We start from the raw sequence: 25,565 nt of genomic DNA, 5'->3' as shown, positions 1-25,565 counted from the left end.
CAAACGTGATAAGATATTACTTTTCGTTTGTTTGTTTATCATCAGTTTCATTATATACTTGCAATACTGTACAGTCAGAAGTTCTCGGATATGTGGTTTGTGTGGTGAAGCATCAATAATACATTTTTCAGTAAATATGGTTAAATTATTTTGAAATTAAACATTTAAAAAGCACATATGAGTGTGTGTTTATGGGGCTGTTGGCCATACGTTGTATGTTAAAAAAAAAAAGGAAAAGGAAACACTCTGACCTCATTGTTCATTTATGAGTTAAAGACCCCTTGGTGACAAACATTGTCTGAAAATGAATCCTTTTGTCTTTCAGAAAAGCAGGTTAATTACCAAACCAGCATCCATTACATGAGTGCTGAATTATTTACATTATGGACACATCCGGCCAAACAGACGCTCTCGCCATGGATAAAATGTAGAAAAAAGCTGATGGGCTTCTGTGTGGCGCATGCATTGATTTTTAATCATTTGAAAAGAACATTGTGTAGCTCAGCAAAATAAAACACACCACTTCTGAAGTAATTCACAGTTGTTGTGGCTGATCTGAGGAACAGTTTTTTTTATAATGCAGCTGTGGAGTGACAAACTTCTATGGCATTGACACAATACAAAGATTAATGGAAAAATGAAGCTGTGCAACTCAAAACAGAGCACTTTGAGAGACATCATTATTCCTGGATTGATTATTTACAAGGACATGCAACAGAAAGAAAAAGAAACCGCCCACAAGGTATCTACTCTCAGATGTGTTATGTTCTATAAAATGCGGAGAATGCAAACACTATTTTGACAGATTATAACCCCGTCCTATTATAATCAATGCAGCTTTCAACACTGGAAGCGTATATTGTGTTTTGTCGAGATGTGTCTATTCTTGACATGCGGCATAGCTACTCCGATCACTTAATTATTCATGTCTGTGTGGAATGAAATTAATTTACTTAAGAAATATCATGTGTTTTTTTCCCTCTTATATTCATTATGTATTTAAAACTTAACCCACCGTTACATCAAAGCACAGTCACAAGGCTTCTGATCCGTGGTTAATAAGTTTAAATTATATTATAAATATATATTACATTTAATTCATATGCCATCACACAAATAAATTACATTTAAAATATATTAGAACAGTTATTTTAAAGTGTAATAATATTTCACTATATTACTGTTCTTATTGTATTTTTGATCAAATAAATGCAGCCTTTGTGAGCATAAGAGACTTCTTTTAAAAACAATAAAAAGCCAAGCCTAAACAATTAAACGGTAGTGTATATATATTTGTAATCACTATATTTTGCTCTGTGTTACGCTTGCTTCATACTGGACGCGCAAGCATAGTGAAAACAGCAAAAGCAGCCACATGCAGCTGAATTTGAGATTAAACACATAAAGTACTATATTTGTGGAATTTAATTATTTCAGGTTTGCATAATATTCTGAGATTGCATTTCACTTTTTTATTGATTTTGAGTAATACTGAAGTGAAATGAGTAAATGCATAGTCACATGGTCACAACTTGCGTTACTTTTTTGAAAAAGAGACTTTTGTTGTAAATGTAAAAATAATGTTATTTTACTAGTTACTTGAAAAAAAAGTAATCTGATTAAGTAATTAAAGTTACTTGTAATGTGTTACCCCCAACACTCCCTCTAGTTTTAATAATTTAAACAAACTTTTGAGGTTTAGGGGAAAAGAAAAAAACTCTTGGCCATAAAGTGGGTTTCAGATCTCTACACATTACTACTGTGTGCGCGGGCTTACTCTTTTCAGATAAAATGTACATGTTAAAGGGTTGTAGAGATGCTCAAAAGTAAAATGTTTGTTGTGGACCTTTAGTATTGACATTTCTATGTGATGACATTTGATGTGGCTGATCAAGTTACGGTTAGACCAGGGTTAAGGTCGTCATCAGAAAAAGCTCTGACTTACAATGTGGAGCATGAGGTAGTCTCCCAGGCCGGGGGCACTGTCGATGCGGATCAGGATGCCATCCTTGAGAGAGGTGCTAAAGCCCACCGTCAGCCTGTCCGTACGGGTGCTCGGGCGCTCATTGGCTGGCCAGTTAAAGGTTATGAGGCCTCCTCCTTTCCCAAAGATATACGTTGTTCCAGCTGTAAAAAAAAAACAACAACAAGAGATGCAAAGATTAGCTTGTAATACTGAGGGGCTTGACTTTAAACTGTAAGACACTAGCTGTTTTTATTAACTGCGTGAAGGCACTGAGCTGTTGCATAATCCAAGATTATAATGTAATATTCCTGCTGCGCTGCTGTCTGCGTTTTAATGTTAATCAAACAACACAAGACCAACAAAAAAAATTGCTCACTACTCTTGACTAAATAACTGTCATAAGGATTAATTCAAGATTCAAGATTCAAGATTCAAGAGTTTTATTTGTCACATCCACAGTTATATACACAATATACAACTGGCAGTGAAATGTAAACAGGTCCGCTCCATGGACAGTGCAAATAACAGTTACAAGAAATTAAAATAGAAATAGAATAAAATTAGAATAAAAAGTATTAACATAAGTAGAATTATAAATAAATCAAGTAAAAGATAAAAATAGGAAATAAGATAAATAAAAATATAAAAAAATATGTGGATATGATAAGTGAGATAAACTGTAGACTTAAAAATAAGTGGTTAACATAAAATATATATATATGTATATATAAAGAAGTATAATGTGCTAGGTTTATTACAGGTTGTTACGCAGTAACAATAGGAAAGTAAAGTGCAGTGCAATTGCAGTATGTGGATGTTAATGTTAAAAAACCGTATGTTTATGCGTGTGCGGGGTGAAGTGATGTCACGTGACTGAGTTCAGGAGTCTGATGGCCTGGGGGAAGAAACTCCTCCTGAGTCTTTCAGTCTTTGCCATCAGGCTACGGAAACGCTTACCAGATGGCAGCAGGGTGAAGTGAGAGTTTGCAGGGTGATTAATGTCTCTGATGATTTTAGTAGCTCTACCTCTGCAGCGTTTGGTGAAGATGTCCTGCAGAGACGGGAGAGCTGAGCCTGAGATGCGCTCAGCTCTCCCGATTAATTTCCGCAATACGGAAAACGCAGACAGAATCCAGTCATAAAAACAGAATTTACTGCATAACGCGGATTGTCATGGAATTTGTCAAAGTTTTGATGAATAAATAAAACGTAGTTCAGTCCACTTAAATCAAATGGCGATGTATACTAGTGTCTGTGAATATTAAGCCGCAAAAATACTTTAAATATGAATCCTGCATGTTTCTGTGTGTCATTGTGTGAATGAATGGCGCAAAAAAATTATCTATTTCAAATAAATGCTGTTATTTCTATGTATTTAGTTATTCAATTTCTATTTAGTGAATTTACTTACTATTTGTATTTTACTAATGCATTAGACAAATAATAACAGCAAGATAAAAACCAGAAGAAAACCAACCATTGTCACATCCACAAACACTACTAGAATCCAATGGCATGCCACTAAAATGTCCTCTTCAAGTTTCCACAACTAGGCCAAAGACTTTGAGAAAAGTCCTGACATTTTTAAGTTGTCAGCGGCTGCTCTTACTCTTACGTTCTAGTAGCACTAGCGATCAGATCTTAAGCATGAATAATGCCCACACCTGGGTCAGAAAAGTCATAATTCTTCAGGCTCATATTCTCAGCAGAGCCTGCTGGAAAATGCTGTGACCTATCCAAGTTAAATATAACTCTTTCCAGGGAATAACACCAGGAGCCTTTGATGAATGAATTTTGCTATTATCATGCATTATACTTGGGAAAAGGTAAACGCAAAAGGCTTCACCTGGAATAGAGGTAGGGTAATAATTCTTTCGGATTTGACCGGTGCATGCTGAAACGGTGTCGCGGTAAACAAAAGCACTGTTAGGTAAACTGCAATTTCACAGGACTATTTGTTTTGGACAACAGTTGCAGTGGTGGGATTGTGGTGCAAAGCCGTTCTTGTTGATTTCCCCCCTGCTTTCAACACTCCACCAACAAATGGCTGCATGTAAGGTAGGAAGGAAGACAGCTGGCAGAGCTGCCCTCCACTCAAGGGGCCTGTCAAGTGGAACATCTGGCCCTAGAGCGGATCATGCACTCACACAATATATTGCCCCCCTCCATATCCAGCAGGAACAGTCCCTTTACGGCTCTCATTCTCAATTTGAGTCGTTGACTTCAGCAAATCTTTCCCTTGACAGCTTGGCAAGTCATCGGGGCAGCAGCATGTAATGTATATGCAAGATGCGGCTAGATGCATTAAGAAGTTATGAATTTGCCGTTACAGGCAACGCATCCGTCATTAACTTCTGACAGATCGCAACTATACAGAACAGCAAGTCACAGCTGGAGATGCGATGCCGCCATAGGTGCAATCTTTTGCTCACAGACAAGACAGAAATGAACCTCATTTGCACTTATATGTCTGTGTTTGAATGAAAATTATTCAGAGGTAATGCATTTAATATCATAAGCAGATGCACGGAATCTGTTGCTATTGCGTTTTTACTCTGAAAGCACTTAAAGGTTATTACCTTTTCTTTTTTTATTTGAATGATTTGGAGGTGCTCTAGACTTGCGCTGTTATTTCAGACATGTAATGACTGTGAGGCTTTTAAAACAATTAAGAAACCTAAGTGTGCCGCTCCTTTCTGCATTTTGATGAGCTTGTCGATTTTTCCGTGATATATTTCAGATTCAGACGTAAAAGGGAAATGCAGTGGAACATTTTCATAAAGAGGAAGGAGTGCCAATGGTTTACTCAAAAGCAGTGCCTGCCTGCAGGATTGAAGATGTTCTTTAATACATTTGCTGTCAGCTTCAAACAACCCAGCTAATGTGAACCTTAAGGCCTGAACACACCGGGACGAATATCGCGCACGCTTATTGCCGGCGTTTTTCGTGACGTTTTTCGGCGCGTCTTGAGTGTTCACACCCAAGCGAATTCCACTGGCGATGCGCCGAGTGAACGTGCACATTCAGTAGATGGGCTCCCAGTACACAAGGTGGTGCTGCGCACTTTAAGCTTCTGACACTCGCTTGTCACACAGAAGAAGAAGAGAGAGAGTATTTACGTGCTTGCCAAAACCATAGACATATTATGTCTATGGCCAAAACCATTCACACACACTTTTTGCTAACTGGCAAGCAGCATTAGCAGCTCATCTTCTTCTTTGACTACTTACTACATCTTCGTCGTATCAAGTGTGCTCGGCAAGACCGTTTTGTGCTTGAGCGCCACCAAGTCATGTTTTACTGTCACTTCAGCAGCTCCAGGCACGTGAACAAAAGTGCCGATCTCATTGGTCAGCCAGTTTTTAACGCGTCGCGTGAAAATAAAGAAACGAACCCGAGGCGGTTTTTTTTAAATGACGCTTTTACGCCTGGCATTTTGCGTGTCTGTGTGCACACTCACATTGGCGTCCTTTGTTTAGTCACGAGGCGTTAAACGTCGCCGATAAACGCGTGCGAAAATCGTCCTGGTGTGAACAGGCCTTTAACCTGATAAGCATTCAAATGAGGACAGAACCCCACAAACAGGTATGTCTCAAAGCCTCTGGATTTTATTTTAGGGTTTCAAGCACTAATGATTGCCAAGGTTAAACATTTACATTAAGTAAAAGGGCGGTATCTCTTCAAATGGAGGGTGTTCTACCTTTAATGGATAGTCTTCCACCGACATAGAATACATAGACTGAATCATCAATAACCAATCAAATACCTTAAAGAGCCTAACGGAAAACATCCAGACATTTCCCCACAAATACGTGCATTGCAATTTGATGTGTGTATTTATGTCTGTATAGCTTGTGTGAATATTGAAACCCTTTAAGATACCACACTTGGTACTTGGTTACTTGGTAACAGCATATCAAACAATTCTGTAGGTTCCAATGTACTATTAATTAAATATTCAACACACTTCAAATGTCACATAACTGAAATAAATACAGTGCTCTACCCTTGGGTTCAAAATCCATATAATTCAGATGAAGTCCAAAATCAAGGCTGAGAAAAATACCCAAATCAATTGTGCTTGAATAGTTTGATTATTTGTATGGTCAAAGCATGGGAAATCACAGGGTCACTTTTAAGAATAATAGTATTAATTATTTGTATAAATATTACACAAAAGTACAGTCATGCTCAAAAGTGTAAATACACCTTGCAGAATCTGCAAAATGTTAATGATTTTAACAAAATAAGAGGGACCATACACGATGCATGTTATTTTCTGTTTAGTACTGTCGTGAATAATTAATAATTTTACATAAAATATGTTTACATATAGTAAACGTTCGGCCACCCGCCTTCCGTGGAAAAGTGTTGAATGTTGAAAGTGAAACTCAAGATGCGAACGTGACGTCATACGTCATGACGAGCGTACCTGGTCACGTTAGTCTTTCGATTGGCAGGGGAACTTTCAACAATTTTTCCATAAATTGAACAGGGAAGGCAGTCGGCCGATATGTCGCGTGGAGCATGTTATTTGATGGGCAGATGCACTTTTTCTGGACTTCAAAAACAGAGCAACTATTAATCCAATTCTAATGCTTGGATTATCCTGGACTTTTGTAATATAACTCAGATTTTATTCATCTGAAAGAAGAATGTCATATACACCTAGGATGACTTGAGGGTGAGTAAATTATTGGCTTATTTTCATTTTTGGGTGAACTATCCCTTTAATACTGTGTCTCGTCGGATGATCCACAACTGTTTTTTGTTTTGTGATGGTTGTTCGAGTCCCTTGTTTGTCCTGTGCAGTTAAACTGCCCAATGTTCTTTAGAAAAATCCTTCTGGTCCTGCAAACTCAGTTCAGTTTTCCAGCATCTTTTGCATGTTTGAACCTTTTTCAGTGACTGTATGATTTTGAGATCCATCTTTTCACACTGAGGATGATTGATGGACTATTTTTTTTTTTCATCTAGTACTGCCCTTTGGAAGCAACAGAAGATACTTACATGTTTCCCGGAAGACAAATTATGTACAATTTACCTTGATCTACAAATTCAAAACAATTTCACCCCCTGGCTCTTAATGCGTCGTGTTTCCTTCTGGAGCATCAGTGAATGTTTGAACCTATTTTAATAGTGGTGTTTGAGTCCCTCAATTGTCCTCAGTTACCCCTTTTCCACCAAGACAGTGCTAGAGCTAGATCGGAGCCAGAGCCTAGTTTCAAATCGGTTCTTTGTGTTTGAAAACACCCAAAGCCCCAGCTCCGAGCCAGGAAAAGTGGTTCTTAAGTAGCACCAAAACATTGCTGGGCTAGAACAGGGCTAGAAGTAAGAACTGATTACGTCAGGCGCTGGGGGCGGGGTCAACAAGACCAACACAAACTTGAGATCCGCCATTGTTGAAATAGCAGCTAACGTAGCTAACAGCTGCTGCTCGTTTGTAATCTATACAAATGACAGCGAACTGCATGAATGCGTTGGATTCGCTGTGTTTTCGTTGTGTTTTGATGCCAATGTAGGATCGTAAAGCCATGTGCATCAATAACGGAACGTTTGCATTGTTGATGGAAGGCTTGTTCGCAGCGGTGCTGTGCAGACCGATCGCCGTATAATAACGAGTCCAGCGAGAGCATATGACTCCTTATGCTTTTGATTTACTCATGCGGTGTTTTTTATATATCATACGTGGATCGGTCTGCGCAGCGTAAAAATCACATTTGGGGGTAAAATATGTGTTTTTTTGGCATGGTTGCCTACTAAAATTCGCATCCCGGGGATAAATATCACATAATTGGGGTTGCTTCAACCCGCAGACATGAAAAACAGCCTGCGGCAACAGTGATGAAGTAGCCCAATTCCGTGGGAAAACCGCGGACTTGGCAACACTGCCGCTGCCTCACTAGCGTTACTGAGAAAGATGAGACGTATACAGTGACGTAACACATGGCTCTGTTGTGGCTCTCAGCATGTGGAAAAGCAAACGGTTCTTAGAAGGCTCCTCAGTCGAACCAACTATGAACTGGGACTAACTCTGGCTCTGAACTAGCTCTAGCACCGCCTTGGTGAAAAAGGGGTAAGTGTAAAAAAAGAAGATGGATCTCAAAATCATACAGTCATTGCTGCAAAGGTGTTAAAATGCAGAAGAAAACTAAAGAATGTGCAGGACCTGAAGTATTTATCTGAAGAACGTTGGGCAGTTTAACTGCTCAGGACAAACAAGGGACTCAAGAATAACCATCACAAAATGAAAAAAATTAATTAAATAAAACCTGAAAATAAATGAGCGGGGTCATTTTTATTAAGTAGCTGTGTGATATTGCTCTATATCAGCATGGCTGTGAATAAGCCGTAGTGTATACAGCTCTGGAAAAAATTAAGAGACCACTTAATATTGATTTCTCAATGTTAAGTGGTCTCTTATTTTTTTCCAGGGCTGTAAATATATAAATAATGTTTTTATTTATTACGAGGTTAAATTTTTTCGAGAACACCACACTGGGTGAACTTGATGACACCTTGAGAGTCACCATTACTTAATTGATTTAGGAGAAATTCACCTTATTTGGTTTAAAAAAGTATAACTACAGAAAATGGCACTTTAATCTCATCTCGGCTTTGATACGCTTATCATCTTAAAGGACAATCACCAACAAGGACACATCCTTTTGAGACGTATGGTTAAAGTGATAAGGCACACATGATGAAGAGTTCCATGCAGCGTGTCACGTAGCCTTCAGCTGCTGCATTAAAACCGTGGCAAAACACTGTCAAGACAGATAAAAGAATGGAGTGTTTTCCATGTAAGGTGAAAGTTCAAAGACCTGTCGCATGATCATGCATAAGATCATAATGTAAGTGAAAATGAAAAGCCTCTGCTCAATTCGTGATTCACCCGCACCTGCCCTATTGATATTCCGTAAGTGTGAAATGGAAATAGCGCTGCTGAGCTTCGTCCCCTCAAATTTGCCTGTAAGATGAGAATGTTCAAAAGCTCAATCTGAGCACATCCCAGCTTCTTCCTTTCAGCTCGACACTATGCACGTTCAAAAATTGCTTGCCTGTACACACAGAGATGTAATATCTGAAATAGAGTATTTTAAGCACTGTGCTAGAATGATCCCAAGAGTCAACAGTATAGAGCCGCTCTCACGGTGAGTGTCGGGAGGTTTAAAGTCTATCAGCTCAGCAATTGGTTCTGAGCTTCTTAGATAAGGAGGCGATTAGAAAGGCGAGCAGGTAGGAGTCCTTTCGGCTTGGAAACTTGAATGTGAGCTGCTGTGAAGTTCTAGACTCCAGATTTCGGATTCGATTACAATGACAAAAAAAGGCAGTGAGACCAGACATAACTTGTGAGCTTTCAGTTTGACTTGGGTTTTTAATTTAACTAGCAAATGAGTTATGCTCGTAGTATCACAGCGTGAAACCCACAGAAGATATGTGGGTTGAATAAACCCATTTCTGCCTGTGGGGCACTTGGGAAATTGCATGAATAACATTCATATTCTTTCATTTTCATGTGCAAGTATGATATGTCTGACCGCGTGATCCTTCGTGAATGTTTCTGTAAATGCTTCAGCGATCGAGGAGGGAGACAGATGTGGAGAACAGTACAAACAAAGATCTCACTGCACAATGTGGCGCTAAAAAGAGGGAATACGCTAAACTGGCAACGAGATGGCATTTTGATAGATCTCTTTTCAGCTCCCTCCCCCCACCCATAATTTTCCCAACCACTGCACTAAAACTTATTCCAAGCATGTTTACCTACTCGAGAGAAGTCTTTTTCGTTCAATCATGAAGAGGGGTTGCTCAGGCCGCACTGCTTGGCAGTCTCGTCTTTCCCCGGAGAGAAATTCAATAGAGGTAATGATTACTGTGAGGACCAGTACTCAGGAGTGAGACGGTACTGCCAACCAAAATCACCAGAATAAAAAGATAAAAGTCTCATCAACAAAACAAGAACATGAAAATGCTAATCATGAATATCAAGGACGTAAACAGAAATGTCTTGCTAAATAGCTGCCTGTATAGTTTTTCATCCCCTCAAATTTCAAGCAGTTTTTTTAATGTGTGCAATTGTCCATTCGCAAAGACCCGCCCCCTTTAGTTACTGTTGCTATGTCCGACAAGCCTTGGCGTTCTCACATTACACACTGGTTCTCACGTAGAGAAAATACATCACGAAGCAAAGAGGATACTGACAACATGCCGACAGACAGGACAGAGCAAGTTACTTTTGATATGAAACAAAGTCTCAACTTTAACATTTTAAATTTTTTTTGAAGAAATGGAAACAACAAATACCGTTTTGTGGCTCTTTAATGTGTCGTGATCGCTATAGCGCCCCAGTCAAAGCTGCCCGTGAACCGATCGTCTCTTCCTTCTAGTTCACTGATAAGCATCACATTAACATGAATGAACACTTAAAGAAATGTCGTTTCAACCGCGGAGAGACATCAGTACACACTGTTTTCCAAGTTCAAGTCCACCTACGTTAATCTAATAACTCTCCTAACTGCTTTGTCGGACAAAACGGCAGATTTGGCGATGTGATTGGTCAGATCGCCTGTCAATCAAACTCTCGGCGAAGGGGCACAGCTAGCAATAGAGAGGTGCAGGTATATGATATCACTTTGAAAGCCAAAACGCGAAAACGAGTTAGCATTTTAGCACTTCCGGTTCCATCTTCCTGAAATCAATGAGGTTTTTTTCATGGAATTTTGGTAAAATGGATGAAATAAGGTCTGTGGTGAACACAAGACACTTTCACAGATTGTTCTACAACATAAAATACAACAGTATTACACCAATCTGGATTATTATTTTTTTTGACCGGTCACGTGTCTTGAAAAAGGCGGTTGCTAGCAAGTGGCTAAATGGGACTATGGAGGCTGTCGGGGACATTAATCGCCATCATGCCGAACTGCTTTTACAGCCTCGATATGCTTATAATCGTGACCCTGGACCACAAAACCAATCATAAGTCGCACGGGTATATTTGTGGCAATAGCCAACAATACATTGTATGGGTGAAAATGATCGATTTTTCTTTTATGCTAAAAAATCAATAGGATATTAAGTAGAGATCATGTTCTATGAAGATATTTTGTAAATTTCCAACTGTAAATATATACAAAATTATTATTAGTAATATGCATTGCTAAGGACTTCATTTGGACAATTTTAAAGGTGATATTCTCAATATTTTTGCACCCTCCGATTCCAGATTTTTAAAACATTATTCATTACATTAGGCTATATATTATTATCCACTATCGACCACCACTTACACTAAACTAATGCAGAATCATTCTTGCATTTTGGTGATTCCCTAGTTATTGTTTTTTTTGTTATTGACGTTTTAATCTGGCTACTTGTCCGGTTGGGCAAGTAAAATTCCACAAACATTGTTCTTTAACTAGTAAGAATACACATAAGTGCTGTCAAGTTATTAACAAAATCAAGTCATAATAACTCTTATAATATAATTTTGTCTTTTATCTTTTTATTCATTGATTTCCCGTGTGTCACAGACAGTATAGGCTACTGACTGAATATCTGAATCCACAGATATAGACCTACCGCAGTTCGTATGTAAACAAATCACACGCGGCTGTGTTGATGGTTGATTCACGTAGACAGGTCCTGGCAGCTGTTAGGTACAGCGTTCAGCAAACGTTAAACAGAACTAAATGAATATTATTATTACTGGTAAAGCTACTGGGTAGCCTACCGGACATTTTTTCATAGGTTCCTAACTCCCAACATGCACACGCACACACATCTGTGCAACTGTCATTGTACTGTAGCCTACGTCAGCTCTGCATTATCTTATCCCATCACACCAACAGTTTAATACTCGCACATCCTAATGTAGTGAGAGAAGGGCCTCATCTTCTTTCCAATCGCATGAACGTTCCGAAACAGCAGTCGCATCCTCTCAAACTGCCTTATGAATCACTCAATTATCATTGGTTACCTGCCAGTGTTACCTGCCAATTAGCCCTTCGCTAAGCCCCGCCTTCCTTAGTTACTGTTGCTACGCCTAACAAGCTTTCGCACCTGGCATGTCTATTACAGTATGTAAGCGCCGGTGTCAGACATTCCCAATGAGAAAATTAGTAATTTTTGGCGAACAGGTGAAATATCTGAGAGAGCAAGACAAAAGGGACTGCAGTATGCATTCGAGGGATATATCAACGACATAATATGCAACTGATTAGAGAATAATTTAATCAAAATTGAAGCTAAAGCCTATAGGTCCCAGCGCAAGTGCAGCCGCTTCATACGCTGACCATTCAAATGGGAAACACACAAATTGAGGAACAGCTATGTTCATGCACAGCAGGGTAAGTGCAATTAGAAAATAATCGAATATAAATCAAACGGCTTATCCATAGGTCTTGTGGAATAAACAGAAGACATTAGCCTGACCACTTTGCAATGATAACATTCTCCCGCTTACGTATATGTTTATATATAAATATATATATACTCCCACACTGCTTGATCCACGCCCGGCATTTTTTTTAGGACAAATCAAAACTTTTAGGATACCGGGAATCAGATTTGCACAATGCTTTGGCATGTTTCCTTTGCTCGAAAGCTTGACAGACCTTCCGCGCCTAGCTACGGTGGTTGCTAAGCCACGACTGGCCTGTGGCGGTTTTTGGGCGTGGCTTAGCGAAGGGTCAATTGCAAAATTCACCCGCATTTGGCACGTGTTCAGTTTCAGGCCCTAGCCACACCTCAAACCAATGCTATTGGTTGAGCCAAACACTGTGGCTCTGTAAACTATCAACCGGTGTTATTTTTATTTCATTTATATTGTATTATAGAATTTGTTAATGTTCAGAACTAACTTTTATTTGAATATTTTCAGTATCCATTTTTATTTTTAGTTTAATTTTAAAAAATATCTCTATTTAGGTTTAATTTCATTTGAATTTATTTCAGTTTAACGTTTTATTTGAGAGTTTCTTTTAAATATAGGATTTTCATCTGATATTTATACTTTATTTTATTTTAGTTTAATTAACAAAAATATTTTTTAATAGTTTAACAATGACACTAACTTCAACATATAGTCTATTTTTATTTAATTAAATAAAATAAAACATATTTTATACATTTATTGATATGATTGATATACTATTTATATTAACATTAAACATTTTTATTATTTTAATATTATCATATTAACATCATTATCATCATAATAGGCCTATGGTAAAAGGAAACTTATATTTAGCTTACTTATTTTATCAGTTTATCATTATACTTCTTAAATGAATAATCAAATCAAAATCAATACCAAATCAAAAGATTCATTGAAAAGATCAGAATGTTTAAGCATAACACAGAGAGCAAAGGTGGAAGAGGTGCAAAATACACTTTTATACAAAAGTAAAAAAAGAATTATGATGATTCAGAAGAGACATATCAGACTGCATTAGCAATGAGAGTTTCCGACCTGGAGCCATAGCATAGTGATTAGCACATTTGTAGTGCTCTTGTAGGTGTCAGATCAAATCTGGCTTGTCACATCTCCAAATCCCATTTCCAATCCCATGGCCAACAAAAATATCATATCACTATGAAAATTTGGCATGCACAGCAGCCTCTCCAAATGTACAACTGTTTGCATTGTTCAGTTCCCAATCATTCCTCCTCATCGGTGAAAAATCTGACAGTTGCTTTGGGGGATTAACAGATTTTGTTTAAGTAATTAAACACTGGACAGGAATTGTGCCAATCGCAGAGCGCTTACCTCATTCGAGGACATATTGCTCTAAAAAAGAACAGGAAATGTGAGCCAACATTTGGCATTTCAGACTCCTGCTAATTTTTAATTGACAACGATAACAGCATTTGGGGTAAAAAAATCTATATGTTTGCTTATGGATTGTTTCAGAGACATGCAAACTCGACAAGCGGGGAAGGATAATCATTACAACACACAGCATATTGATTCCCTATTCACTAGAGCTGAAAGATTAGGAAATGTATTCGTAATGTGGCTGAGTGGCAAGCTTTATGAATTACTTCCATTCGACAAACACATGCAGAGACAGCATCCATTGTGCAAATGTCCTGTGGGCAGGGGAATCGTGTTACACATTTCAAAGCTACCTAGGTCTCGCCGCACATGCCGAGAGTATGAGTGGGACTGAGGCTTCTCCGAGAACGATGACGTCACACACGGCATTGATGACTGTGAGCATTTCTGCCAATTTCTTGTCGGGCTGTATTTCATGGCTGGCTTTTCAACGGGATGGAGCACATCCTTTAAGCAGAATGTGCTCATCTACTGTGAATAATCTCTAAGTGTTTGCCGCACAAAAGAGAAGACAAATAAGAAGCATCATAATTACAGAGAATGACTGATGACTTGGCTTTAAGCGCAGTTCCCTCGCACCGATAGCCTCCGTAGCTTTTGATCCAAGATGGCACTGAGTAACCGTCATGTTGTCTTCATTTGATTCATTGGTTTGGCATTCTGTTATTAAAGGAATAATTCACTCAAATATGAACATTTTGTCAGCATTTACTCATCCATATGTAATTTCAAACTTATGTTGGATATAAAATTCACAGAAAAGTAGGTGTTCCAAGACTTCTGAAGTCATACGATAGCTTAAAGTGACCGCAAGAACTACATCAGCCCGATTCGACAATTCATCAATCAGATAGGAATTAGAATTGAATTACCTTTAATTCCAATTCCAGTGCGTTCTGGGAAATTAAGTGGTCTTTTACTCTGGTCCATAAAAAAAAATTGTTGGCTAGGGTGTATGATAGTGCCCTCAAAGTCTATCTGGCTTCAGAAAATGTATTTGCATGATTTTTTTTTTCTTTCACTTTTATGATACATTTATGGTGCTTTTTGAAACTTCAATACTTCATTGTAAATTTCTTACTAAGGTTTGGAACAACATGAGGGTGATTCAATTATTATATATATTTTTTTTAATTTATGCCCATCAATTCTTCATAGGCTGTAAATAAATATGGATGTATTGTCCGTGACGTCACCCATAGGTTTCTGAAGGTTTCTGCAGAACTTTAAGGCTTTATATAATGTAAACAAATGAGTTATAAAAAAATTCACCCCCATCACAATTGTCATGAAGGGCAAAATTAGGCATACAGACCAAAACTACAATTTGTACCAGGCTGTAAACATGTTTTTTTTAACATGGGGCTCAATGAGATTCTGCTCCCTTTTGGAGCCTGTCTCTAGCATCCAGTCGATTACTTGCAGTTTAAGTCACTTCCGTATTGGCTTGAAGAAAATCTGGGGGAGGTTGGCGCTTGCATTTCTTGTATTTTGTCTATGATAAAGAACAACTTAAAAATGTATTGAGATTAAAGTGAGATGCCTTTGTTTTTGCGTATATGCTGTAACTAAATTGCAGTGGGAAACTAAATTAGGGAAGAATTGTATTTTTGTGTGGGGAAAACATTGGGTGGTAATCTCCATAGAATGTTCTAATTTTTCATTTGAACATAATGTGGCTTTCAAAGTCTCCACAACACAATGGGAAAGAAATAAGCCACAGTAAGCCGTGTAACCCTACCATTTCCTGTGTTCCCCAGCTGTCTGACACTGACTGTTCACTGGGATAATTGGCCATTACTTCTACTTTTGTGAAGAGTCCCACTTTCCGAGATTTCCTAAGGTTATATTATGACAAATTATCCAATTTGCTCCACACTTTAGTATGTGGCATTAAGCCAGCATTGGTAATAGGTTACAATCTTTTTTAGATTTATTTCTCTTAGAGAAAAAAAAAAGAAACTAATATATATTAGTTTCTTTTATATTTATACATACATATGTATGTATATACAGTCCACATTAAATTTTCATGCTGGTCATTCATGTGGAGTATATTGGATTTGTACATGCATAAATAACTTAAAACTGCATAGGGAGTATATGTTGGGCTGTCTCGTCCTCTAATGTGTTGTTTTGTACACCGTGACCAATATTGCAGATGCCTAATGGTTATATTCTCCAAAGCCTTCCTCCTTAATGTCCGATAAATTCTTGTTATTCTCCCTGCCTGGTCCACTGAAAAAAATGTTGCCACCTTGTTGTCATGACAACCGCCTTTGTACTGTACACTGTTGGAGGGAACATGATATAGTTATCACAGAAGAAGTTCTTGAACTTTACGATCAGTGGCAGCCGTCTGGTCTCAGTGCGGGTATTATGTGAGTGCTTCACTTTTTATAACTCTAATTACACATAACTCTCTCTTGAATTTCCTTTCCCTCAATTTGGCCCAAACTCACAAAGTTTAACTTTGATCAGGGCTTTGTGGTTTGAGAGTTTGTGAAGTTCAAATACCACACAGCTGACCTCATCCAGACAAAGATATCTGATCTCTCTGCATAGCTGGCTTCCAATCACTGTAGATGCTGTCCAATTAAACAAATAGACCTGCTTACAGAGGCTTTGATTGGAGATAAACGCTTTGATGTTGGAGATAAACGCCTTGACGTCCCCTAGGAACGCACATCCATGGATACAGGCTTTCAGTGGAAGGAACGACAATGAGCTTTAAATTCAAAATCTTTTACTCTCTCTTTCAGGTCTTTTCAGATATTTTTCTACCCATGTCATGCCATACCGATTGAACTAGTGTTCCTATGGTTTCAGATTCTGACATTCAGGAAAGTATGAAACAACTTCACAATTTAAACTTAATACAAAGATTTTTGTCTGTCTGTCTATTAGGGCTGCTCGATTATGGAAAAAATCATAATCACGATTATTTTGGTCAATATTGAAATCACGATTATGTAACATATTTCACATGACTTTGGGAATGTGTTGTATTTATTAAAAATACACCTTTCAACAATTCAATTGAAATTGTAACATTTGTTGTACTTTTTGAACTATTAAAATAAAAAATATAACATATATTCAAATCAAAGTATAAAAGTATTCACGCAAAAATGATAACCACAAATAAATAAGATCAACAATATGGTTCGGCTAGATATATGCTTTTCAGGTACGTCTAACATTAGTTTTCAGGTACAGAAATGTATCAAATGTAAAATAACATTGCATATTTGAGTGCATAAATTAAAGATTAATCCTATTAAACTTACAAAAGCTATTCAATCAAGAGAAGTGAGAGATGTCCTTGTCTTTTGTTGTTTGACATTAAACAGACAGCAGTAAAGGCTACTGCCTCTTTAAGACCTAATGATCGGATATGCGTCGTCTTTATCGACTGTATAAAGTTCACTTAAGGCATATACAGACTATGTCTGCTAGGATACTCATCATGATGGACATGTTGACATACGTTTTGTGTGAGTTTGTCCGTTCAAGAGCAAGACTTGAAAGAGAACTCAATATTTGCGCGCTGAGAGACGTGTGCGCGCTCTCGGATGATATCAGATACAGATACATTTTCTCACAGCGCGCGCGGCTTCTCATTCGCGTCTTCTGGCACCAAACCCGGGTGATGAGGGGGAAAACGACTGGTCATATTCGAAAATATGGCAGCACTCGCATGCATTGAACAAAGTTTACAAAGAGAGAATTATTTGAAAAATATGAGGGGGGAAAAAAACGTTTACACGGCACCCCTGCTCTCGTCAGTTTTTGTTTCTTTATTAGATTGTCATAGGTCACTCTGTTTAATTTTCAAGTGGTTAAACAAATTCGTGGTGTTCCCTTGCGTTGCAGCCACTACCATGTAGCAAATCTTGCACGTAGCATGTTTCTGCTCGTCGTCTGATTCCTCGAAGCCAAACTGTTCCCAGACAACGGAGTTGGTTTTGCCTTTTTTGCTCACCAAACGCTGCTGTAACTGCCCTCCTTCTGCCATCTTTAGTTTACTCGCGCCGACTTTTTAAATTCCAGCGGATGATATGCACACGAGACTCGCGACCTGAGAGAGATTTGTGGCTTCGGGAGGGGCGGATGAGCGCGTGCGCGTTTCATTCAGAACGCAAGACAAAATAAGAGTGTTCTTGCCAAACTGAACATGCCGAAATAATCGTTTTTTCTCGATTGTACTATTTTGGTGATCGTTGGGAGGCAAAATCGAAATCGAAATTCGATTAATTGCACAGCCCTACTGTCTGTCTGTCTGTCTGTCTGTCTGTCTGTCTGTCTGTCTATCTCACACTCAATACATGTCAGAATGAACCGCCTAAACAAACCAAGTCATCTGAAGGTGTGAGAGACCATAGACTCCAGAATGCCTACAGCATGTGATGACAAGCTCCGACAGGGGCGCTGTAAACAAATTTCCAAGTATCCTCAAAGCAAATGAACAAACACGGCAAAAGAAAACAAAGCACCGACAGATCTCCATAAAGCATCAAAATGCTCCAGTTATCATCAATGTTGCAGGTATCCGCAATGCAGTTTGATACTGGAAGCACAAAAAACGCTGGACTCTGGAGGCCCCGTCAAGCAGGTTGAGCTCAAAGAGGGAAATGCTCTTTTCTAACAGTGCCCTTTCCATCTCCCACTCTTTCGTTCTTTGTTTCGCGCTCTCTTCCCCTCTCTCCACATGCTTTAGCACATGCCTCTTATCGCATTAGCTGCCTCAGAACGAGGCAGAGAGCAGGCCAGCGAAGGCAGAACGTGGGAGCTCCTGATAGCACTTTCTTTGTTGTTCTGTCTCTCCTCCTAAGCAACAATGGCTTCGACGCTGCGATGCCAACAGCTGCTGAAAGATGTGAACACCTATGTGTGTGTGCGCTTTTTCATTTCCATCACCGCATTATTTTCTTTCACACTTTTTTCTCCCTCCCTGCACGCTGCTAAACCCGACTCCCTTTGAAGACGCACTTAGTAGAAAAGGATGAAACATTACATAGCCAAAGGCTTGGCAGCTTATGATGGTGGATGCAGTCTACCCAAACACAGCACTTTCTTCAGGGAACACATTTTTCAACCAAACATATATACACACACACACTTGTACAGGGAGCATGATGTGAAAAAACCCAACCCCTTGAAACACCAAGAAACGGTTCTTTCCTGTGGGTGGACTGCTACTGCTTCAGAGACACCAGCGTGTTTAAAGTCAGCCTGTTATAAATGCATGTTATTGATCTTATTGTGAACAGTTAGTCCATGCATAGGGTTCATCTTTACATTTTGTTTTGAACATTTTTGAACGTTGAACGTTTTTGAACGTGTAATGGTTAACCAATTAAGGCCTGACATATGGGCCTGAAGTTTATTGAAGAGGAAAAAAGTTTGCATGTGTTTTTGTTGAGTATATTTGATACATCAGGCTTTTATGGCTCATATTATATAGTGGAACTCACACCCGAGGACGGAGTTTTATTCAGAGGCTCAAACTGAGCAAAAATTTGCCACTTGAATGATTTACTTCATAAAAATGCTGGGCGTTTTTAGAATGACACTAAATGGCCTTTACTTGCTAAATAATATAAATGATCAATCAGACAACAGAAGGCATGTAGTATATTGTGTTTCAATCAAGTTTTGATAAGTTTGATCAAAATGTCATAACTGGAACTTCCAGAGAAAATGACAGACCTTCTCCTATCATTTAGTCTGCTTAAACCCTGTACATACAATCTCACATTCATCTGCCCCTACTTTTGAGTGCAACACCCACATCACATAATCCAATCAACAACTGTCCCAAGAACCAAGACCCTGCCTTAAATCACACTCGGATTCTGTTTCATTGTGAATTTAAGCATAACAGAAAAAAGTAAAGTGTTTTCCTGCTCTATTGCTTTCGAGTTTCGTGGCCACCATGTAAAGAACCCAAACGAGGGACTGCGATATTGCGGCACCGTGAATCTCTTCTGTAAAGTTAATAAATCAATCAATCAGTGCAGGTGACAGGGACAGCAGGACAGACTCATTAGTGCCCGCTGTGCATGTGTGACCTGCAGGATGGAGATAAATGGAGGAGGCTCTGGTGTGAAGAGCACGGGAAGGCGGGGGGAGAAATCGGGAGGGCTGAATGCGGACTAGGTGTGGGTCGAAAGCAGGATAGATGAAGGCTACCAAGCATGAAGAGCTGTCACCATGCATTCGGGTTCGGGCCTTGCTGATTTTACACCTGGTTGGCCGTGTCTGCTCTACTCAGGTGCTCTAACATGCCTCACACACGCTGGGATGTGGCCTGTGCCGCGATAGGAAGGCGACGGTGAGCATGTTCGCCATCTCACTGGTGTAACTCATGGATTAATCACCAAGTGTGTAGTACAGTATGTGACTCTGGAGGGAAAGGAAAGGCTGAGTGCAAACAAGAAAAAATAGATCTATGCTCATTACTAATCTCCTGTGCCTTTCATTAAAGGCCAAAATGTGAAATACAGTATATTAGGCCTCTAGAGTAGAACAGTTAATGATGATTCATGTGCAGAAAGGAGCTAGGAAATGCTTCAGTATGCCTCACAATAACATTTGTTATTAGTCAAATGTTTAAAATGTTAAATGTGTATGGAATAATTTCACTGCCACCAGTTGTAATTGCAAAAATGAGAGGTTTAAAGGAACAGGCACAATTTTCCTACTCCCCTAGAGTTCAACAGTTGGTACGGCAGCAAAGTTCCCTGATTATTACGCAGGAATGAGAGTATCGTTCCTAGCCATATCAGCCCAGAAAAATCGCAACTTTTCATTTTCCGTTGGAAAATGAGCCTATTTTCAAAATTAGTGGTGTGTTCCTTTAAATGTTCTCTTTAATATTGTTTTCAGACAAATTAGACTTAATATAAAATGTGTAATTATTGAAATTCTTAGACAGGTATATCTATTTTATATCTTTTTTTATGCAGCATCAAATGCATACTAAAAAAACTATTTAAAGTAGTTAAATCATGAATTGAATTGTACCAATTTGCATATTCATGTAAACTCATAATGCATGCAATTCCTCATTTTCACAAAGAATACATTAGCACATGTAGCCAGGTAGTTTTTTTGTTTGTTTGTTTTTTTTTTTTTGTTCTAAAGAAAGAAAAAAAGTCAGTAAACATTGACATGCTTGAGTCCACGCCTGCAGGAAGAGCAGATTTGATGTTATGCATTTAAATGATCTCAACAGAGAGGTGAAAACAATTTTCACCCTCACAGACTATCTTACTTACACGGAAATAGACAAGAATGTGACCCGTATCGCACAGGGCTTTAAATATTCTCTAGGTATCTCAAGACGTACGACTGTTATTCTCTAAAGAAGGGAAGGTTCAATTTTTCTCATTTCACATGACGGCAATGCTGCAAATGTATCAGACCACATACTGGGTCACATTCAACGGAATTGGCATTAGCTTTTCTGAGCAACACATGTCCACGTCATTTTAAATCTATTTCAGAGCTCACTTATCGTATGTCAGCATATCATTTATGGTGAAAAGGTGTTTCATATGTAAGAAAAGTTTTCCTTCATTTCACGTGTTTGAGTAACTTGATGAAATCTGTTATACAACATGAAATCTAAGGCAGCAAATGTGAATGAATGACATGTAATAATATGCCATAGCTCCATAGCCATTATCTTTTCACTTAAAATGAAATGAAAGTACTCTAATATGAAACACTTGCTTAAAAGAAATGAATTGCCATAAAATACAGCCCCTACAGCTAATATAGTTCCTGCACACTCAAAAAAAAATAAAAAATAAATGTTGGGTTGTTTCAACCCATGTTTGGGTCAAATATGGACAAATCCAAGTGTTGGTTTAAATATTTTAATCAGCGGGTTTGACCGAAACAGGTTGAAACAACCCAGCATTTTTTCAGAGTGCAGGGTTGCAGAATTGAACAAATAACTAATTAAATAATCCATTGATTAATTTTTTTTACACATCTGTTTTCAAGGGAGATTTGGCAACAGTTTTTGGAGAAAGTTGAACTTTGACCCCCAACTCTCACTTTATTTCTCTAGACCCGATAATAAACTGAATTGGTTTATTTATAATCTAATTTATCCTTCAGAATAACTGATTAATAGCTTTTAAGCATTGCTTCACCGTGCAGAACAAGTGGTCAAGAGGTGGCAAGCCAATTAAGATAAAACCAGCGTTCAAAAAAACGCAGCATTAGAACCTTTAAACAGAATAATGTTTCAGGCCAAAAGTACATGCATAACAAATAAGAAACGGTTCTGGCAGACAGAGTTGAATCGTAATATTCTTCTCAGCTTTAATGAGAGTCCCCCAGCATTTAGTTGAGGTCTTCTGGCTCCCTTAATAAGGGCTTTATTTCTTATGGAGTGCATCATTTCCCATGAGCAACCAACATGAGAAAAGACGGCCAGAGGTTTACCTGACAGCTACATTAATACCCGCTCTGAGTTATTAAAGAGAGGCCGATCATTTAAATGAGAAAGCTGAAATGATCTTCTGCGCAGGCTCTGAATGATACAGAGAAAATCAATACAGACTGGTAAATCAATACTCTGATAACTCACAATGGTTGGCAATACCGCTGCATTAGTGAAAATGATGGCCCCCCTCATACTTCGTGGCAATGTGCACAATTATGAGGCTGAGAAAGAATCTTGATGCATTTATGTTTTTTTTCAGCTGCATAAAGAAATCAATTTGTACCATATTCACAATATGTTACACTTAAAAAAGCCTTCTGGAAGCCATTTTATTGTGTGCAAATGGGGAACAGGCTGTAAAAGAAAGCGAGAGATAGAAACCTGTCCCCCGTCACTCATACAAGTCTCAGTGCCGGCCTGTTTCATCAGAGCCGAACACGGATTAAAATAGTTCTGAAAGAAAGCCCAGGAGGCATTTTACGCTTCCATTTACAGAACTTAATTCTCTTTGATGATAGAAATCTAATGTAACCTTTTTAATTTGTCAGTGTAGGAATGGGAGACATGGGGGCCCCCGACTCCCCCCTTCGCACACCGACTCCCTGCGCATTTCCTATGCCGTGGGACAATACCGATGTCAAGGTGAGAAATGTGAAGCAATTCTGGTCTCCCTAAAGCAACGAAAGCCATTATGCAAAAAAACATACCTTGAACCATGTGTTTCGTAGTTAAATGTGCCAGGCTGCCTATTTGTTTCCGGCCCTATATTATATTTTTTCAGCGATTTAAGCTGTACGCCGAGGCCCAGAGCTACCGATGCAAACCTATATACAGTTTGAGGAGCAGACTAATTTTGTACTCTTTAAAAATGCAATACTCCATTTCAGGTTCAGAATCATGGGGAGCCCTCGACTCTGACCATAAAGAAACTAATTGAGTTTCTACAAGGTTGAGTACACCCTCTACTATAACAATTTCCTAAGTTATGGAACCAGAAAATCCTACATTTTCAATAATATCTTCATAAATTATACATGGAAACCTTTACAAGCTTTTGCATGAAACGTTTGGTGGAGCTGCAAAGATGTACAAAACACTAGCCACAAAAATATACTTCCAATGGGATGAAAAAGTCTGAAATCGCAAGGGGAAATTATTTCAATATTGTTGCAAATTTATTGCAAATCTATATCTATAGTATAACAGTTTGAGTACAAAACCTCAATAGAAGCAGGAACATCTGAGCGTCTTTACACAGTAAAAAAAAAAATTTGGTTAGCGCCTCAGAAATGAACACTTTTATTAAGAAAGGATGCATTAAACTGATCAAAAGTGACAGTATTATATTGATATAAAATATCTCTTTTTCAAATCTGTCTATTTCATTTCAATCCTGTTAGTTTAAACTTTATATTCATCAAAAGTTCTGAAAAAAATAACAAAAATATTACTGTTTTCATCATTGATAATAATAATCAAATGTTTCTTGACCATCAAATCAGCATATTAGAATGATTTCTGAAGGATCACAACATGACACTGAAAACTGGAGTAATAATGCTGAAAATTCAGCTTTGCCATCACAGGAATAAATTACATTTTTCACAATGTTACTGTTTTCACTGTATTTTTGACCGTATACTGTAAATGCAGCCTTTGGTGCCAAACCAGTAGGGTTTGATCAGTAGTGTACTTTAAAATCTTAAATATTTTTCATTTTACATCACAAATTTGTTGAATTTTCTTGTGTGTGTTCATTTCCAGGTTTAAATAATTGTCCTCACATGGTGACATTCTGACTGGTCAACCGTCATTTCTATGCCATATGATTCAATACTGATCCTAGTAAAAATTGGCACCTGCTCTCACAATTCTGCACCAGCTCACTTTCACATTTACCCAGACTACTCCTGGACCTTTGTTCTTTTCCGACTTTGAAGAACTGGCCTGCTTCTCTCTTTACAGAATACGCTTTATATATCCGTGTCACACCCTGCACTGATTGGCTCACGCCGTGCTGTGTGGCAATCCTGATCTAAACTCTGCTTAGATGACCTTTCGCTGGAATTCCCAGCAGATTCCTTTTAACCGAAGACCGGTGAACTCGCCGTGCAAACCTCCATCCCGCTCAGTCGATTAAAATACAGAAAATCAGCTATTCATGATAAGATGTGTAGTCGGATAATCCCATAATGTCGGAATTGTGATTTTATTGAGAGGCGAGTGTGTATTTAGAGAAAACCACATTATATAATGGCGTCTGCAAGGTTATTCTGAATTGAGTTACAAGAACTACACCGTCCTTGACAAAATGAAACCAGACAGTCATACATTAAGAAGTCATTTCACAGTGTAACATAAGAAATAAATGACAGCTCTAAAACAAAATGTTCTCTCTCGATCTGTTTGAGTCAATTCCATCACTGCGGCACAATTAAATAAAGCACAGAGTGGATTATTAACATGTTCGAGCTTCGAAATATCTAAATATATTTGCATGTTTTCATTTTGTTTTGTATAGGTTCGAATAAAATTGCATATGAAGTCACAACATATTTCCTAATAAAACGAACACGGAGGAGACTAGCAGGAGAGCCGCAGATTCAACGGGAGAGAAACAAGGAAAATCAATTTGAAGTCGCTGTGCTCTTTCACAACGCTGGCGGAGCTCATGAGAGGTTGTCTGTCAGGCAAAATTACATCCATCCCCAGACTTCTGCATGTAATTTATGGAAATGGAAGAGACATTCCCTCATAGACGACGCAGCGCACTTATGCATGTGAATACATCCATTAAGCAAAGTCACAATTTCAATATGAAGAGCAAAACCAGTAGGGCTCACAATAAGGAAGCCTGTTTAAGTGAGAGGAAGAAAGCCATTAACATGCTATAACGAGAGGAGGATTCCATTAAAACTTCACACCTTCCAAGAAACACTAATACTCTCTCGCTCTGTTTCCCTCTGTCTCGCACAATCACGTACACAGAGATGTGCTCTTTGAGTTATCGGTGGAGGAATTTCTCTTGTTTCATCAGAAATCAGAATGAGGTTTGATTATGCCATTTGTTTTATATTCCTCATGAGCAGCTTCTCAAACTGACATATAGACTTTCCATCACATCTCCGTTCACCAAACTGTCTCGACCAGTACTGACATGCGTCTGCGAACAGTGCTGGTGGCTGGAAAATAATGACCTGTACTATTCTGGTGATGATTTTGAGCTCTGCTTTTCACAGGTAGGAGACATCCCACATTTGCATGCAATTAGCTGGCTTAGACTCTCTACTACT

General features: G+C 38.5%; 1 protein-coding gene across 2 annotated transcripts in view; it reads right to left on the bottom strand.

The window, feature by feature from the left end:
- Nucleotides 1–25,565, bottom strand: part of nrxn3a (neurexin 3a) — a 353,303-nt gene that overhangs the window by 79,367 nt on the left and 248,371 nt on the right. For both annotated transcript variants that reach the window (XM_079833565.1, XM_079833566.1), the window contains one exon: nt 1,946–2,127. In XM_079833565.1, the coding sequence (XP_079689691.1) occupies nt 1,946–2,127 (182 nt within the window). The remainder of the gene's footprint in view (nt 1–1,945; nt 2,128–25,565) is intronic.

This window comes from Gobio gobio, assembly GCF_949357685.1.
Source record: "Gobio gobio genome assembly, chromosome: 13".
NCBI lineage: Eukaryota > Metazoa > Chordata > Actinopteri > Cypriniformes > Gobionidae > Gobio > Gobio gobio.
The sequence above is the reverse complement of the archived record's forward strand: the minus strand, read 5'-3'. Positions and strand labels throughout refer to the sequence as shown.